At 40.5% G+C, this 20,282-nt stretch overlaps 1 protein-coding gene across 1 annotated transcript in view; it reads left to right on the plus strand.

The window, feature by feature from the left end:
* The window catches only part of fam189a1 (family with sequence similarity 189 member A1), a 310,122-nt gene that overhangs the window by 246,075 nt on the left and 43,765 nt on the right, over positions 1 to 20,282 (plus strand). Inside the window, exons 3-4 of the mRNA XM_061887340.1 lie at positions 6,946 to 7,056; positions 12,616 to 12,747. Of these exons, the coding sequence (XP_061743324.1) occupies positions 6,946 to 7,056; positions 12,616 to 12,747 (243 nt within the window). The remainder of the gene's footprint in view (positions 1 to 6,945; positions 7,057 to 12,615; positions 12,748 to 20,282) is intronic.

The raw sequence follows: 20,282 nt of genomic DNA on the forward strand, positions 1-20,282 counted from the left end.
TTTGTCAATGTGCTATTTCTTCTGCTATTATGTGAAAAGTGTAAAGGCGATGATTTGTAATACCCTCAATAAATTCAGTGTTTCCCATTTGTGTTTGTCTGATGATAAATGTAAAAAAATATGTAAAATACATTTGGGCGGCGGCATAGCTTGGTTGGTAGAGCGGCCGTGCCAGCAACTTGAGGGTTGCAGGTTCGATTCCCGCTTTCGCCATCCTAGTCACTGCTGTTGTGTCCTTGGGCAAGACACTTTACCCATCTGCTCCCAGTGCCACCCACACTGGTTTAAATGTAACTTAAATATTGGGTTTCACTAAGTAAAGCGCTTTGAGTCACTAGAGAAAAGCGCTATATAAATATAATTCACTTCACTTCATTTGGCAGTATCCGTTCGTCCTCGCTAATACTGTAAACACATTATGATGGGACCAGGGATATGTTGATCAATTGGTTGCTGATAGTAACCCAATGCATATACTCCATTACATTTACTTAAAGGCCTACTGAAATGAGATTTTCTTATTTAAACGGGGATAGCAGGTCCATTCTATGTGTCATACTTGATCATTTCGCGATATTGCCATATTTTTGCTGAAAGGATTTAGTAGAGAACATCGACGATAAAGTTTGCAACTTTTGGTCGCTAATAAAAAAGCCCTGCCTTTACCGGAAGTAGCAAACGATGACGTCACCGGTGTGAGGGCTCCCTACATCCTCACATTGTTTATAATGTGAGACTCCAGCATCAAGAGCTATTCGGACCGAGAAAGCGACAAATTCCCCATTAATTTGAGTGAGGATGAAAGATTTGTGGATGAAGATATTGATAGCGGAGGACTAGAAAAATAAATAAATAAAGTTTTTAAAAAAAGTGGATTGAATTGGAAGCGATTCAGATGTTTTTAGACACATTTACTAGGATAATTCTGGGACATCCCTTATCTTACTATTGTGTTGCTAGTGTTTTAGTGAGTTAAATAGTACCTGATAGTCGGAGGTGTGTCCACTGGTGTGTTGACGCCAGTCTTTGAGGGAAGTCACGGCAGCTGCATGGACAACGCAAGCTCCGCTGATCTCCGGTAAGAGGCGACTCATTACCTCAATTTTCTCACCGAAAACTGCCGGTTGACATGTGGTCGGGAACCATGTTCGCTTGACCGGTCTGATCCATAGTAAAGCTTCACCTCTCGGCATTTTAAACAAGGAAATACCGTGTGTTTGTGTGGCTAAAAGCTAAAGCTGCCCAACTCCATCTTTCTACTTTGACTTCTCCATTATTAATTGAACAAATTGCAAAAGATTCAGCAACACAGATGTCCAAAATACTGTGTAATTGCGCGATGAAAAGAGACGACTTTTAGCCGCAAGTGGTGCTGGTTAATATTTACCCTCCAACCAATAACGTCACAAACACGTGTCATCATACGCGTCATCATTCCGCGACGTTTTCAACAGGAAACTCCGCGGGTAATTTAAAATTGTATTTTAGTAAACTAAAAAGGCCGTATTGGCATGTGTTGCAATGTTAATATTTCATCATTGATATATAAACTATCAGACTGCATGGTCGGTAGTAGTGGGTTTCAGTAGGCCTTTAATCAGAATCAGAAGAGTTTTTATTGCCATTGTTTGAGAACAAGTTCACCAACCAGGAATTTTACTTGTCAAAATCGTGCAACATAAAACACAGAAACACATATAACACAGAATAGAATAATAACTTGAGCTGTAACGAGCTATCAGATCTTGTTATTGTTCATGTGTCTGATGGCCGAGGGAAAAAAATGTTCAAGTGGCGGGACGTGTGGGTCTGGATGGACTGTAGTCTCCTGCCTGAGGGGAGAGGGGTGAATTGTTTGTGTCCAGGGTGAGAAGTGTCAGCTGTGATCTGACCCACATGCTTCCAGGTCCTGGAGAAGAACAGGTCCTGGAGGGGTGGGATTCTGCAGCCAATAACCTTGAGATGGAGGAGGTGAGGATGGACTCGATGATGGCTGAGTAGAACTGCACCTGCATCTCGGTCGGCACCTTCAGTTTCTTCAGCTGCCGCAGGAAGTACATCCTCTGCTGGGCCTTCTTGATGAGGGAGCTGATGGTCGGCTCCCACTTGAGGTCCTGGGTGATGGTGGTGCCCAAGAAACGGATCGAGTCCACAATGGAGACGGGGGTGGGAGAGTCAATCAGGGGGAGGGGGGTGGTGGGGCTTTGACTTTCCTGAAGTCAAGATCATCTCCATTGTTTTCTGGGCGTTCAGCTCCAAGTTGTTGAGGCTTCACCAGCATGCCAGCCAGTCCAAATCTCTCCTGTCGGTGGACTCGTTGCCATTCGAGGTGAGCCCGATTAGTGTCGTCCGCAAACTTGAGCAGCTTTACGGTCTGGTGACTGGAGGTGCAGCAGTTTGTATACAGGGGGAAGAGCCAGTGGGAACGTACACAGCCCTGATGAGTACCAGTGTTCATGGTTCGACTTTCCGAGACAATCGTCCCCAGCCGCACGTGCTGTCTTCAGTCCGTCAGGAAGTCATTGATCCAACTGCAGAGGGAGTCGGGCACGCTGAGCTAGTAGAGCTTGTCTCGTAGCAGTCCAGGGAGGATGGTGTTGAAGGCAGAGATGAAGTCCACAAATAGGATCCTGGTGTAGGTTCCTGGGAAGTCCAGATGCTCCAGGATGAAGTGGAGGACCTGGTTCACTGCATCATCCACAGACCTGTTGGCTCTGTAGGCGAACTGCAGTGGCTCCAGGAGGAGGGCGGTGATGTCCTTGAGGTGGGGCAGAACCAAACGCTCAAAGGACATCATAACCACAGACGCCAGCACCGCCGGCCTGTAGTCATTAAGTCCTGTGATCTGTGCTTTCTTGGGGACAGGGACGATGGTGGAGGTCTTGAAGCAGGACGGCATGCGGCATAGCTCCAGAGAGGTGTTAAAAATGTCAGTGAAGACAGGAGCCAGCTGGATCCGCGCAATGTCTCAAGGTGGAGGGGGAGACACTATCCGGCCCGGGGGCCTTCCATGTGTTCAGCTTCTCGAACTGCCGGCGTACATCCTACTCTCGGATGGAGAGGGCCTTTGATGAAGTCCTTTGATGTCCTTGGAGTTCTTTAAGTCCTTTAATGAAGTGCTGGAGTTGGTGGGGGTAGGGGCGGAGTGGGGGTGGGGGTTCCCGAGCTTTGTTGAGCTGAAGGCCATCCGTGACGACACTAATGTGTGTTGGGGCCCTGAGCAAGAGTCCGGTCATTTAGGGCCTGGGGGGCTTTGGGCTTATAGTTCGTAAGTGCCCTTAGTCCTCTCCACACCATCTATTGCTGTCAAAACGTGTTCCTTTGACTCCTTGACCATGTCGAACGGATAACAGCAGAGAGTGGTCGCCACACAATGGCACAGGAGACCGAGGAGGATATCACGTACACGGCTGCTACCGCAAGAAGCTCTCCTGGGTTGCAATAATAAATTGAATAATCAAACAAGAGTCAAAGTCTTTGTATCCTTTGTGATATGTGGCATGTTTACATTTAAAAGATTGCAAGATTACATTATTTTGCCGACTGGCAACAAGGGCTGTGATATGCAAGTACCTATAGTCATTTGTAGCGACTGTATCTTTCAAAACACTAGCCTGTTTTGGTGTTGTACATCCACCTTCATCTTCATGCCCAACCATTTCTCTTTTATTTTAGTATGTGGTCCCCGCAGCACACAGCAGTTTCAACCCGCTGGTAAAGACTTGGTAAAGAAGCACCTCCTACTGACGTGCGATTGGACACAACGTGCAGCGCTTACGCAAATGGCTACTTTTAAAATTATTTGCGTATTTAAAAGGGGGCGTGGTCTGACGTACCATGTCATGTTGATTGTGACGCAAAAAAGAAATGTGCTTGACTTGTGCCTGCAAACACTTTAATACAAGGGTGTCAAACGCGATGAGTTTGCCAAGTATAAAATGAGCTGCTTTTTTTAAAATAAAATAAACTGCTGTTCTAAATGTGTCCACCGGAGGTCACAATAGCAATTCTGTTAGGCAAGCAAACAGTTTATACTGGAGCCAAGCAAAAGGTACAAAGTAAAGGGTGACTGTGGCTCCTCCTTCTCGACCCACATGGAATTTAAAACCTGCCGGTTTATGTCTTATCCTTCGAACACATCGTCATTTGGCACCCTCGTTGCCCCAAAAATGTCTGTCAAACACGAGAAAAGTGAACTTAACTCTTTTGAATAGTTTTTACTGTCGTTTCTTACAGTTTGTTGAGTAAACACTGGATTTATAAGTGGACATGACAAAGGAGTTATTTGATATCTAGAAGAGTTTACATGTTGTGGTTTTGTTCAATCCCAGAAAGACTGTGATTTAAAAGTTTAATCCTGGCTTTGTAGATACACTGAGACAAAGTCTAAGCTCATTGTGTTTTTGAAGCTGCACCAATTTCCTCAGAATTTTCAACAAACTTGAAGTGTTTTGTCCAGAGGATTAGTTGTGTCATGTCCTGGTGATCATGTTTAGTTTGGCTATGTTCTGTTTGGTTTTTGGATTTTGTCAGTTCCTGTTTTTTCACTCCCTGCTTTGTTTCCATGACAACCCATTCGTTTTCACCTGACATCATGTCACGCACCTAATTCATTTGGACTCATGCACCTGTTGTCAATCACCACATCACTGTTTAAGCCTACAGTTGCCAGGCAGTCAGCCTGGCGACATCACCCTCTGTACACCCTTGTTATTCATGCTGATGATCCATGCTGCTCTTTTTCATGCTCTTTTCTCGTTCCAAGTAAGTTTTCTCTATTCATGCCATAGTTTGCAAATTTTGTTTTATGTCCATAGTTCTGCCTTTGTGTGAGTTTTTTTTTTTATACCCTTTGTTTTTGTACTACTTTTGAGTGTTAAAATTAAAAGATGTCATTACTTTCATGCCATGTCTGATCTAGTCGCTTTGCACCTTGGGAAAACAATCCACACCATAGTCCCAGTCTTGAAAAGTTGGGATTTGTGCGTTTTCATAATGCGCTTGTTCTATTTTGGGCTAGGGTAAAACAAAGAGAAATAAAGAGTGTTGTCTTTATGTTTAAGTTATCATGCCATGATTTTACCATTACAGCCCAATTGGTAGTAGATTTTCCTCCATGCGGCCTCCGAGCTAAAATGAGTTTGAGACCCCTGCTTTAATACATCAGAATTTGTACTTGCATGCATAGTTTTCTGGATCCGACCGTACGTCTTTTTTTAGTACGAAATCCATACAACAATAGTTAGATGAGGCCCCGGGTCTCAGAGAATATGAAGACAAAGCAATAGCGATCATTGTTGAAGTGAAGTGAATTACATTTATATAGCGCTTTTTCTCTAGTGACTCAAAGCGCTTTTACATAGTGAAACCAATATCTAAGTTATATTCAAACCAGTGTGGGTGGCACTGGGAGCAGGTGGGTAAAGTTTCTTGCCCAATGACACAACGGCATTGACTAGGTTGGCGGAAGCGGGGATCGAACCTGGAACCCTCAAGTTTGCTGGCACGGGCGATCTACCAACCGAGCTATACCGCCCCGTGTTGCCGATTTGGTGACTTTGTTGCTATAGTTAGTTAGCATTCAGACCCCTCAAGATACTTTTTATTTTTAAAAAGTAATTACCGCCAAATTTAGAGACTTTTTACAGAGACTTTTGGAGACACTGATGTGAAAGCACATAGAATATTATTTTCCTCAAAGTCCAGTGGGACCCTATTGTAAATAAAAATTTAAAACTTAAAACAATAATTTGTATTTCTAAACATATTTGTTTAGCTTTTCCTGTTTTTTGCAAACAATTTGTCTCTCCCAAAGCGGCCAAAAAATTTGATCAATCATGCAGACTAGATCAGTGGTTCTTAAATGTGGGTATGCGTACCCCTGGGGGTACTTGAAGGTATGCCAAGGGGTACGTGAGATTTTTTTTTTAAATATTCTAAAAATAGCAAGAATTCAAAAATCCTTTATAAATATATTTATTGAGTAATACTTAAACAAATATGAATGTAAGTTCATAAACTGTGAAAAGAAATGCAACAATGCAATATTCTGTCACAATTAGTTGGTGACAAACCCCAAGATGGAGAGACGCAGGCAGGCATTGAATAAGGAAACATAGTTTTAATATAAAATACTGGAACAAAACCAAACAAAGGGTGGGTGGGATGGGGGTTATTTTTATTTTATTTTATTTATTTATTTTTTCCTTTACCATGAAAAAGGGAGGTTTTTGTTATGAAAAAGGGAGGTTTTTTTGGGTTGGTGCATCAATTGTAAGCGTACCCTGTGTTTTTTATGTTGTTTTAATGAAATAAAAAAATAAAAAAATAAATAAATATATATATATGTATATATTTTTTTTTATTCAATTAAAAAATAATAAAAATTACTAAAAAAATTATTCTGAGGCCCGGTACCAATCGATCCGCGGCCCGGTGGTTGGGGACCACTGATTTAGAGGAGATATCTCACCCTCTGAGAAGCCTGCGTTTTAATAATATTCTCCAATGTTGTAAAAATGTGTAGAATAAATTTTACATTTCAACATTTCTGTCAAAGAAGGTTTGTGTCAGCGACACGTGGTCATTTTGATAGTATGTTAATACGGACACTTATATCATGTGTTGACTTCATTATATCATTTTTAGAAGGCTTTAAATTTTTGGCGGCTCCAGACAGATTTTGGGGGGGGATTTTTGGTCCAATATGGCTCTTTCATCATTTTGGGTTGCCGACCCCTGTACTAGTCTTACTAGTCCTCTTGTATTCTTACTAGTCATTCTCCACTAAGAACATTAGTATTGATTTTACTTTGAGCTATTTTCTTATTTGGGGACATGTTGAAAGTCAGGAATTTATTGCAATGTCGAGCCACTTTGAATTCCTTTGAGATAACACAATGACTGACAAATGTTTTCTGTCTCTGCTCTTCTTGTCCATTACAGATCACATTCTTCATGTTGTTGTCAGCAGTTTGTGTGATGCTCAACCTGGCAGGCTCCATCCTTTCCTGCCAGAACGCTCAGCTGGTCAACTCACTGGAGGAATGTCAGCTGGTAAGACCGCATTGGATTGCTTAACAGACGTCTGTCCAACTTCAATCCGTCCATTCCACCCTGCAGTGACTACCAGTAAACAAGTTTTACTTCAGTATATCTTATAAATGGACAATATTATAGAATGCAACTTGAATATACTTTAGAGTAGTCAGTGTACAGTTTTTACAGCAGCATTGGGTCTTGTCTATGCAGTCAAGCACGGTGGCAGTAGTAGTGCTGCAGCTATCAATTATTTTAGTAATCTATCAATTAGTCTGTTTGAATAGTCGAGTAAATATAGTTTTACATGTTTTCTGGTTGTCGTAACTTGTATCCTTATTTTATAATAAATGCACATAATCCATGTTGAAAATGCACCTTTAAAGGCCTACTGAAATTAGATTTTCTTATTTAAACGGGGATAGCAGGTCCATTCTATGTGTCATACTTGATCATTTCGCGATATTGCCATATTTTTGCTGAAAGGATTTAGTAGAGAACGTCCACGATAAAGTTCGCAACTTTTGGTGCTAATAAAAAAGCCTTGCCTGTACTAGAAGTAGAAACGATATGCGCATGACGTCACCAGTTGTGGAGCTCTTCACATCTGAACATTGTTTACAATCATGGCCACCAGCAGCGAGAGCGATTCGGACCGAGAAAGCGACGATTTCCCCATTAATTTGAGTGAGGATGAAAGATTTGTGGACGAGGAAAGTGAGAGTGAAGGACTAGAAAAAAAAAGACTATACAGTGGGAGCGATTCAGATGTTATTAGACAAATTTACTACGATAATTCTGGAAAATCCCTTATCTGCTTATTGTGTTACTAGTGTTTTAGTGAGATTATATGGTCGTACCTGTACAACCTGAAGGTCGGCCCTGCACCAGTCGACGGGTGGTGGCGATGCCCATCTCTACCCTCCGCAAGGGACCTTTTTCGAAACACGATCTTTCGAAACGGTCGCTGCCTAGTACACTATACTTTGTGTGTGTGGTCCAATCCAACCGTGTTCGCTTGACCGCTCTGTTCCATAGTAAAGCTTGACTGTCATCTTTCGGGAATGTAAACAATGAAACACAGGCTATGTTTGTGTTGCTAAAGGCGGCCGCAATACACCGCTTCCCACCGACAGCTTTCTTCTTTGACGTCTCCATTATTTATTGAACAAATTGCAAAAGATTCAGCAACACATAGTCCAGAATACTGCGGAATTATGCGATGAAAATAGACGACTTATAGCTGGGAATGGTGCTGGAACAAAATGTCCTCTACAATGCGTGACGTCAAGCGCACGCGTCATCATACCGCGACGTTTCAGCAGGATACTTTGGCGCAAAATCTAAAATTGCAATTTAGTAAACTAAATTGAAATTTTACCATATTGGCATGTGTTGCAATGTTAAGGTTTTCAGTGGGTTTCAGTAGGCCTTTAACATTTGTGTATTAATAATTTATTTATTTATCACATTTTTTTAACTCTGCAGTTGACAACCACAGCTCTCATGTTTGCTCCGTTGCAGTGGCTGTGCGCAAACTGTCCTTGTACAGTGGCACCTCCATTTACAAACTTCATGGGTTCTTGAACATGGTTTGTAAAATGAAAAGTTTGTATCTGCAGCAGAGTTCCACATAAGATTCAATGTAAAAACATGATTAATAGGTTCAAGCCTTGACAAAAGTCACTATTTTAGTTAAAAAAGAATGCACACTTTGAAGACACTATAATGTATGTACAGTATATACATACTGTATATATATATATATATATATATATATATATATATATATATATACATACATATATCAGTGGTCACCAACCTTTTCGAGCCCAAGATCCCTGGTCTCAGCCAAAAACCAAAGCAAGATCTAACCCTGCATCAACTATGTTTCATACAGTATATATCGATACAGTACAGGCCAAAAGTTTAGACACGCCTTATCATTCAATGTTTTCTTTATTTTCATGACTATTTACATTATGGATTGTCACTGAAGGCATCAAAACTATGAATGAACACATGCGGAGTTATGTACTTAACAAAAAAAAGGTGAAATGACTGAAAACATGTTTGTAGAAGTCGCTGTCTTGCGGTTCCGCAGATGCACGTCAAAGTAGACAGGCGTACAGAGTTTACAACCGGTTTAAGGTTTTTCAACACCACCATCAAAGAATATGCTCTCTTTTTGGACAATCCAGTCCCCCTCCAAATTCCTCCTCCAGCACCCAACCGTCCATCCATCCATTTTCTACCGCTTATTCCCTTTCGGGGTCGCGGGGGGCGCTGGCGCCTATCTCAGCTACAATCGGGCGGAAGACGTTTACACCCTGGACAAGTCGCCACCTCATCGCAGGGCCAACACAGATAGACAGACAACATTCACACTCACATTCACACACTAGGGCCCATTTAGTGTTGCCAATCAACCTATCCCCAGGTGCATGTCTTTGGAAGTGGGAAGAAGCCGGAGTACCCGGAGGGAACCCACGCATTCACGGGGAGAACATGCAAACTCCACACAGAAAGATCCTCAGCCTGGAATTGAACCCAGGACTGCAGGACCTTCGTATTGTGAGGCAGACGCACTAACCCCTCTTCCACCGTGAAGCCCTGCACCCAACCGCTCACTGTTAAAGACAACAGATGATTAGTTTAACACATACCGCCTGTGCAATCTAATCATCAGCCAGCTGTGTCTCGTCGTCAGCACATGCCACGCCCCCGTCTGATGGTGCTATGCTTTCAGTACCATGGACAGAGGTGTTGACCTTTACTCCTGAAGGATGCTGATCACAATCCCTTTACACAATGTTTTATATTCTAGTTTCTTCAAAATAGCCACCCTTTGTGTATATATATATATATATATATATATATATATATATATATATATATATATATATATATATATATATATATATATATATATATATATATATATATATATATATATATATATATATATGGGATGGCGTGGCGCAGTGGGAGAGTGGCCGTGCGCAACCCGAGGGACCCTGGTTCAAATCCCACCTAGTACCAACCTCGTCACATCCGTTGTGTCCTGAGCAAGACACTTCACCCTTGCTCCTGATGGGTGCTGGTTGGCGCCTTGCATGGCAGCTCCCTCCATCAGTGTGTGAATGTGTGTGTGAATGGGTAAATGTGGAAGTAGTGTCAAAGCGCTTTGAGTACCTTGAAGGTAGAAAAGCGCTATACAAGTACAACCCATTTATCATTTATATATATATATATATATATATATATATATATACATATATATATATATATATACACAGTGTTCAAAAACAAGTATGAATGTGAGTGTGAATGTTGTCTGTCTATCTGTGTTGGCCCTGTTATGAGTGGCAACATTTCCAAGGTGTACACCGCCTTCCGCCCGAATGCAGCTGGGATAGGCTCCAGCACCTACCCCGACAAACGATAGACAATGGATGGATGGAGTACCACGTAAGATATGTTTTAATTGCTGAAGCAGATTTATTGAATGTTAAATGCGCCAAAAAACACGTTTTGTCCACTGTTGAGGGGTTCCAATGCCTAGTAGTGTGCAAGTGTGTTTCTGTATAGTACTTGGACTAGGTAGGACATCGCTGAAGGCCGAGGTGAGAAACGCACAGCCCGCCACTGAAAACAATCCTCCGTTTTGTCAACTGGAGCTTAGCAGTTTTGTCGTAACCGCATTTTCAAAAGTATGTTTTATCAAAGAAGAAAACCTTCAGATGCCGTGTGATTATAGAGCATCGTTCAGAAGCAAAGATGTCACTTTAAACCAGCACCACCGACTCTACCCTTCACAACTTTTGTTGATATCAACTAGGCTGACCATATTGTGAAATCCCAAAAAGAGGACACATATATGCGTGCCAAGGCCGGGACTAGGTGAACATTTGCCAATGATACTTGAACTTGCTTTATAAATAATATATTTATTTAAAGAAAGCATTTTTTCCTCCTCTGTTGACAGCAGCGGTTGGCGCTAGGAATTTTCTAAATGGGGTCCCATGGACCTCATCAAGTCATAAAAATGGGGTCCCAGAGTAAATTTTTGGGGTGCTGCTTTTTTGTAAGCGTTTTGAAGAAAAAAAGATAAACGAATGTATTGTCCTGTTCTATCTCACATTCTATACTTTGTTGTGGAAAAAGGTTGTCATAAACATTACTTAATTCATTAAAAAAAAAAAAATCTAAACTTTACCTCTGCTGGTAGTTTTTTCTATTTTTTATTTAATAAGTTGTAGGTGTATTTACTTCAGTATAAAAGTGTAAAAAGTGCTTTGCTTTGGTCATGAAATCATGATAATGGCGTGCCAGGGCATACATACATTTTATATTTAACGCTTAAATCTCTGGATTCTAGATTGACTTCAGATCTATTCCTCATTTCAAAATGTTTTAGTTTTTTTATTTAGTTTTTTGTTTGTTTGTGTTTCGCCCTTTTTTTGTCAATCAAAACTATGTTTTTAATGGCAAACACATAAAATATGCAAAATCCTCCACCAAAAATATTTCTCAAAGTGGAATATCTGATGTGAAGTAGTCGGAACCTTGGGTAGGTCAATAATTCCCAATAACATTGATTTCGATTCAATATTATGTTTCGAGCAATGACAGTTTGAAAGAGAAAAAAAACAGCTTTGTTTTATTAGTCAACATTGCAACTTTTTTAAAATTTAATTTCACCTTTAAGCTTCTTTATTTCACTTTTGTTGTTTTTGTTTATTTTCATAGTAATTTTAGAATGTGCCGTGGGCCTTTAAAACATTAGCTGTGGGCCAAAAATGGCCTAAGGGGTACACTTTTGACACCCCTTCTATAAATAATGAAAAATTCAAATAAAAAAAATTCAATAAAAAGCAGAGCTTGGCGACGCATGCGCGTTTATCATAACTCTCTCGCTCTCTCTGTCTCTGCCCCTCCCTCACGAATGTTGCTGCGTGGCACACCTTCACAATTTGTTTTGTTTTTAACCCCTTCTTAACCCTGAATGTACATTGTAAATACACGCAACCCCTAACTCAAAATGCCGGACAGTTGAGGCATTTAAGAAACTCCACCCGGACAGCCCCGCAGTGGAGGACATATATATAGTCAGTATATGGTCAGTCTATATCAACCGAAAAAATGACATTTGCCACTGAACTGAATCAAACTGTACTATCTGGCGGGAAATACGGATGCACACATATTACATTCTACCTACTGACTTCACTTTTACTTCCTTATGTTAATCCCCAGAGATCCTTCCCGAGTCCTGACTGGAATATTGATGTTTCTAATATCCTTACCTCAATTTAATTAACCCATACTCTTTGGGTTCATGTCCTGCTTTCTTTCAATCTGGGACACGTAGCAGAGGTGTCTCTCCCAAGGTAGCTTCTCATATTTCACCGTCTCCTTTGTTACACACTTCCTTTTGCCATTGCCATTTACATGCAGTATGTACTTTGTTACATTTTACCACAATTCATCTGGAAGAGCAAAGGCTTTTCTCAAAGCTGTACAGATTTCTGCATGTTAGTGTGCATTTCTTATTTAATTTCCTCTTCCCTCCAGCTCAAGTTCGACAGCGACGGAGTGTGTGTGTGCTGTGAGCTCCAGCAACAGAGCTCGAGCTGCAACAACCTTGGAGAGACGCTGAAACTTAACCCCCTGAGGGACTGCAATACCATACGCTTGCGACTCAAGGTGCGTAGGGAGTTGTGTGACGGCCGTGGTTGCTTCTCTCGTTCTCTCTTTCCATCCATTTTACCGCAGAACTTGGACTAAAAAGGACTAATTAGGTGAACTCCTCTCACTTGGACCTGGGTCCAGCTTCTGGAGGGAGTTAAATGCCTGATCCTGACTTCACACAGGGGAGACTGAGACAGACGTGGCCGTGCTCAGTCTCCCCTGCAGGCTTTTTGATTGCCATAGGTGGTGATAAATGGGAGCTTGTCCTTTTTTGGTTTAACTCAGGGGTCGGCAAACCAAAACGTTGAAAGATCCATATTGGACCAAAAAGACAAAAAAAAATAAAAAATCTGTCTGGAGCGGCAAAAAATGAAAAGTCTTATATACCGTATTTTTTGGAGTATAAGTCGCTCCGGAGTATAAGTTGCACCTGCCGAAAATGCATAATAAAGAAGGAAAAAAACATATAAGTCGCACTGGAGTATACGTCGCATTTTCGGGGGAAATTTATTGATAAAATCCGACACCAAGAATAGACATTTGAAAGGCAATTTAAAATAAATAAAGAATGGTGAACAACAGGCTGAATAAGTGTACGTTATATGACGCATAAATAACCAACTGAGAAGTTGCCTGGTATGTTTACGTAACATATTATGGTAAGAGTCATTCAAATAACTATAACATATAGAACATGATATACGTTTACCAAACAAACTGTCACTCCTAATTGCTAAATCCGATGAAATCTTATACGTCTAGTCTCTTACGTGAATGAGCTATTATTTGATATTTTACGGTATGGTGTTTCACATATAAGTCGCTCCTGAGTATAAGTCACACAAACGGCTCAACTATGAAAAAAACTGCGACTTATAGTCCGAAAAATATGGTAAGTGTTATAACGAAGGCAACACATGATGTAGGTGCTTATATTAGCTATATTAGCCTACTATCAAAGGCTGACGCAAATCTTTGTAGACAGAAATGTTGTATTTTAATTATTATTCCACACATTTTTGCAATGCAAAGAATAATTTTTCCACACTTAGTATGTGCGTGACAATCATTGGTACTTTAACTTTTTTTAACTAACATTGAAAATAATTATTTAAATGGAGGCTTTCTCACAGGATGAGATAACTTCTGGAAATTGCTTTGCGGTAAAAGATTGTCATGTACAAATAGTTTGACAAGACACAAGAGAACACACACAGGAGAGAAACCTTTTAATTGCTCAGTTTCTGATAAAAGATTGCCATGTAATAATAGTTTGACAAGACACATGAGAACGAACAGTGGCCAACGGTATAGATGTGTGTAGAAGTTTAAGGAAACGGCAGGCTGTCTTCTTCTAATGGATTTATTACAATATTTGCAAGCTCGGTAACGTTTGCTGTGGTCTGGAACAACATGGCACACAAACAACTATGAAAAATGCAGCCATTATTACATAGAGATAAAATAGGCTCCAGCGACCCCAAATAAGACAAGCGGTAGAAAAAGGATGGCCCCATGAAATGTGTCATGAGACATGCAAATATGAATTAAATACACAAAGGACATTATTAGAGGAAATTAAATAAGCTCAAATATACCTACAAACGAGGCACAATGATGCAATATGTACATACAGCTAGCCTAAATAGCATGTTAGCATCGATTAGATTGCAGTGATGGATTGAGATACCTGATAAGAACTCCAGAAAATCAATAAAATCAACAAAACTCACCTTTGTGCATTCACGCACAGCATAAAACGTTTGGTGAACAAAATGAGACATAGGAGTGGCGGCATAAAACACGTCTTTCTGTGGCAGCATCGGAGAAAGTTGTACATGTAAACAAACTGAGATGAGTTCAAGGATCGCCGAAATTAGTAGGACAAAACGGTGCTTGCCAAATACTCTCATCAGTGAGGTATGTTTAATGTAAACAGTGGGATTTCTAACAATTTAGGAATGTTTGTGTGATGTTTGTTCTCCTACAGAAAATATATCAAAACAAACAAAACAAAAACATTCTTTATCTTTTTCCATTTTCACACAACTCTGAAAGAGGTCCAGGGAGCCACTAGGCTGAATCAAATTTTTAACTGAATCAAATTGTTTGTTGGCAATGTGCTATGTTGATTGTGGGTGTGGCCTTTTCATATTCTGGGGTAAGAGTAAAAGTAAAAATTACTTGCTCTGCATTTTGTATATATTCTTATTGAAATAATGTTATTTTCTCCCTCTTTGGAATTTTGAAGATTTCCGTTGGGACCTTGTCTATGGGTTTGGACAGAGTGGCGCGAACATTGGTGGAGAGGTTTTGATCTTTATTTTTCTTTTGTTTAGTGGTTTAATCGAGTTTACAGGTTAAAGTACATTAATACCGAACACAAACGCACATGAAGACCAGGGAGGAGTTTATTTAGTGTTTGGATAGGCAGTTACAGTGTATCCAGAAAGTATTCACAGTGCTTTATTTTAACCACATTTTGTTATCTTACAGCATGATTCTAAAATGGAATGAATTCATGTTTGTCTTCAATAGACAATACCCCATAATGACAATGGGAAAATGTTGTTTTTTTTACAAATTTATTAAAACTAAACAACTAAAAAATTGTGGGATCACACTCCTCAGCCTTCCCGGTAAAGTCTATTCAGGAGTACTGGAGAGGAGGCTACGCCGGATAGTCCAACCTCGGATTCAGGATGAACAGTGTGGTTTTCGTCCTGGTCGTGGAACTGTGAAAAAGCTCTATACTCTCGGCAGGGTCGTTAAGGGTGCATGGGAGTTTGCCCAATCAGTCTACATGTGCTTTGTGGACTTGGAGAAGGCATTCGACCGTGTCCCTCGGGAAGTCCTGTGGGGAGTGTTCAGAGAGTATGGAGTATCGGACTGTCTGATTGAGGCGGCCCGCTCCCTGTATGATCAGTGTCAGAGCTTGGTCCGCATTGCCGGCAGTAAGTCGGACCAGTTTCGACTGAGGGTTGGAATCTGCCAAGGCTGCCCTTTGTCACCGATTTTGTTCATAACTTTTATGGACAGAATTTCTAGGCGCAGTCAAGGCGTTAAAGGTATCTGGTTTGGTGGCTGCAGGATTAGATCTCTGCTTTTTGCAGATGATGTGGTCCTGATGGCTTCATCTGGCCAGGATCTTCAGCTCTCACTGGATCGGTTCGCAGCCGAGTGTGAAGCGACTGGGATGAGAATCAGCACCTCCAAGTACGAGTCCATGGTCCTCGCCCGGAAAAGGATGGAGTGCCATCTCCGGGCTAGGGAGGAGATCTTCCCCCAAGCGGAGGAGTTCAAGTACCTCAGAGTCTTGTTCAGGAGTGAGGGAAAAGTGGATCATGAGATCGACAGGCGGATCGGTGCGGCGTCTTCAGTAATGCAGACGCTGTATCGATCCGTTGTGGTGAAGAAGGAGCTGAGCCGGAGGGCAAATCTCTCAATTTACCGGTCGATCTACGTTCTCATCCTCACTTATGGTCATGAGCTTTGGGTTATGACCGAAAAGACAAGATCACGGGTACAAGCGGCCGAAATGAGCTTCCTCCGCCGGGTGGCGGGGCTCTCCCTTAGAGATAGGGTGAGAAGCTCTGTCATTCGGGAGGAGCTCAAAGTAAAGCTGCTGCTCCTCCACATGGGGAGGAGCCAGATAAGGTGGTTCGGGCATCTGGTCAGGATGCCACCCGAACGCCTCCCTAGGGAGGTGTTTCGGGCACATCCGACCGGGAGGAGGCCACGAGGAAGACCCAGGACACGTCTGGAAGACTATGTCTCCCGGCTGGCCTGGGAACGCCTTGGGATCCCTCGGGAGAAGCTGGACGAAGTGGCTCGGGGGAGGGAAGTCTGGGCTTCCCTGCTTAGGCTGTTCCCCCCGCGACACGACCTTGGATAAGTGGAAAAAGATGGATGGAACTAAAAATTAACATGTACATAAGTATTCATATCCTTTGTTCAATACTGCACATTTTTGACAGCAATTACAGCCTTGAATATGTTTTATTATACGATGTTCCAAGCTTAGCACGCCTACAGCATCTTTGAGCAGTATCACCCATGCCTCTTTGCAGCACCTCTCAAGTTCCATCAGGTGGGATGAGAAGGGTTGGTTTTCATGCAGAATGTCTCTGTACTTTCCGGTTGTATGACTGTCGATTCCTGTCGTGCATTTGAATACTTTAGTATTATTGATCGTTGTCGGATTTGTTGTTATCTGCTATTCAGTCAGTGATGTAATTATGGCTTGGATGGATTACTTTTTGGAATGTCCCGCTGGGGAATTTTGGGAACATTACTCATGGGAATAGTAGTGAAATAGCAAAACCTTCTCGCTTAGATGTTTGCGATAAAGTTGAGAGGGAATATAAAAAATGTAATTTGGGTAACTTTAAAGCACCTTCATGGCCTGTTGATGTCTACCATTAATCTTCACTTACATTGAGGAGAAAGGAATAAAAAAAATATTACTGTTATTGGAAATACAGCAGAAAAAAATTTCATTTAACGGAAGTTGAATGTGCAAAAGTTGCTTTTGCAAAATTGTGCCATGAAAATGAATTGGAAGAGCGAAAATTACATTAGTCTAATGTTGAATGGTGGAGGAATAACAATAGCAAAATCTCACGGTACAATATGAGCATGGTACAAACCCCGTTTCCATATGAGTTGGGAAATTGTGCTGGATGTAAATATAAATGGAATACAATGATTTGCAAATCCTTTTCAACCTATATTCAGTTGAATGCGCAAAAAAAACAAGATATTTGATGTTCAAACTTATAAACTTAATTTTTTTTTAAAATAATAATTAACTTAGAATTTCATGGCTGCAACACGTGCCAAAGTAGTTGGGAAAGGGCATGTTCACCACTGTGTTACATCACCTTTTCTTTTAACAACACTCAATAAATGTTTGTGAACTGAGGAAACTAATTTCTAAAGCTTTGAAAGTGGAATTATTTCTCATTCTTGTTTTATGTACAGCTTCAGTCGTTCAACAGTCCGGGATCTCCGCTGTCGTATTTTACGCTTCATAATGCGCCAATAAGTGGGGCATCCATGAAAAAGATGGCGCTTAGATGGCAGCATATGTTGTTCCAAAACCTGTATGTACCTTTCAGCATTAATGGTGCCTTCACAGATGTGTAAGTTACCATCACGGATGCTGGTTTTTGAACTTTGCGTCGATTAAAGTTTGGATGGTTCGCTTCCCCTTTGGTCCTTATGACACGATGTCGAATATTTCCAAAAACAATTTGAAATGTGGACTCGTCAGACCACAGAACACTTTTCCACTTTGCATCAGTCCATCTTAGATGATCTCGGGCCTAGAGAAGCTGGTGGCGTTTCTGGATGTTGTTGATTAATGGCTTTCGCTTTGCACAGTAGAGCTTTAACTTGCACTTACAGATGTAACAACGAACTACATTTAGTGACAGTGGTTTTCTGAAGTGTTCCTGAGCCCATGTGATGATATCCTTTAGAGATTGATGTCGGTTTTTGATACTGAGGGATCGAAGGTCACAGTCATTAATTGTTGGTTTCCGGCCATGCCGCTTACTGGAGTGATTTCTCCAGATTCTCTGAATCTTTTGATGATATTATGGACTGTAGGTGTTGAAATCCCTAAATTTTTTGCAATTGCACTTTGAGAAATGTTTTTCTTAAACTGCTCACGCAGTTGTGGACAAAGGGGTGTACCTCGCCGCATCCTTTCTTGTGAAAGACTGAGCATTTTTGGAGAAGCTGCTTTTATACACAATCATGGCATCCACCTGTTCCCAATTAGCATGCATATCTGTGGGATGTTCCAGATAAGTGTTTGATGAGCATTCCTCAACTTTATCAGTATGTATTGCTACCTTTCCCAACTTCTTTGTCACGTGTTGCTGGCATCAAATTCTAAAGTTAATGATTATTTGCACAAAAAAAAAAGTTTATCAGTTTGAACATCAAATATGTTGTCTTTGTAGCATATTCAACTGAATATGGGTTGAAAAGGATTTGCAAATCATTGTATTCCGTTTATATTTATATCTAACACAATTTCCCAACTCATATGGAAACAGGGTTTGTATTAAGGCCATGGAAGAACCTTATTGTGGTATATGTCCCCCAAAAAAAACACTTAAAAATGCCAATGCTAAAATATTTTAATCTTATTTATTACTACAAATAAATACTTTCAAGTGCAAATAATTTTGCAGGAACATCCACTGTTTGAAGAAAAAAAATAAAATTATATATATATATATATATATATATATATATATATATATATTTATATAATAATTTATTATTGCAATCAGTTGATAAAACATTGTCGTTTACAATTATAAAAGCTTTTTTTTTTAAATCTACTACTCTGCTAGCATGTCAGTAGACTGGGGTAGATCCTGCTGAAATCCCATGTATTGAATGAATACAGAATCGTTTTGAATCGGAAAAATATCGTTTTTGAATCGAGATACGCGTTGAATCAAAAAAATGGACTTATAATCGAATTGTGACCCCAAGAATTGATATTGAATCGAATCGTGGGACACCCAAAGATTCGCAGCCCTGATATATATACATATATATATATATATATACCATACATACATAAATCAATATGTATGTATGTATTGTTGTACAGTATAATACTAGTATAGTACCGAGATACTAATGAATCATATTCGCTACTATACCGCCTCTAAAAAGTACACCCCCTCCTTTTTTTTTTTTAACGGGTATGACGGCGCGTCGTTCTCACGCCGGGACATTGCTGGTTTTACGGGCATTGGAGCATGTTCGGCAGCGAACAATCACGGCGTAATTACAAGCAGACACAGTGTGTAGACAGAAAAGGGGGAATGGACAAATTTCGGCTTAAAAACCAATGATAAAGGTGAAGTTATAACACTAGAACGCCCACTGGAAGAGGTGCTTTAAAACATGGCTAGCTAGGTAGCGGCTAACGTCCAGCCGCAGTCTGCAGTGTTTTAGCTACTTCTAAATCACTAATCCTCGTCTCCGTGGCGACAAATAACGTAAGTTTCTTACAAGTATCATCTCTGCAGGACGAGGAATAGTTAAATATGCTTCACTACACACTGTAGCTCAGCTGTGTCACAATGTAAACAAACGCCATTGGTGGATCTACACCTGACATCCACTGTGATGATACCAAGTACAGGAGCACATCTAGTCGATACTACTATAATTACATCAATATTTTTAAGCATTATAAGATCTTTTTTATTTAAAAAAAAATGTATATTAAGTTTATAAACTCAGGTAATATGTCCCTGGACACATGAGGACTTAAATTATGACCATTATATGATCCTGTAACTCCTTGGTATCGGATTGTGGTATCATCCAAAACTAATGTAAAGCATCCTAACAACAGAAGAATAAATTATTATTACATTTGAACAGAAGTGTAGACAGAACGTGTTACAACAGAAAATAACCAGATATTAACAGTAAATGATCGATTAGATTAACAATTAATTTTCTACCACTTGTCCTTGATAATTTTGACAAAATAATAGAATGGAAAATGA

This window comes from Nerophis ophidion, linkage group LG25, assembly GCF_033978795.1.
Source record: "Nerophis ophidion isolate RoL-2023_Sa linkage group LG25, RoL_Noph_v1.0, whole genome shotgun sequence".
NCBI lineage: Eukaryota > Metazoa > Chordata > Actinopteri > Syngnathiformes > Syngnathidae > Nerophis > Nerophis ophidion.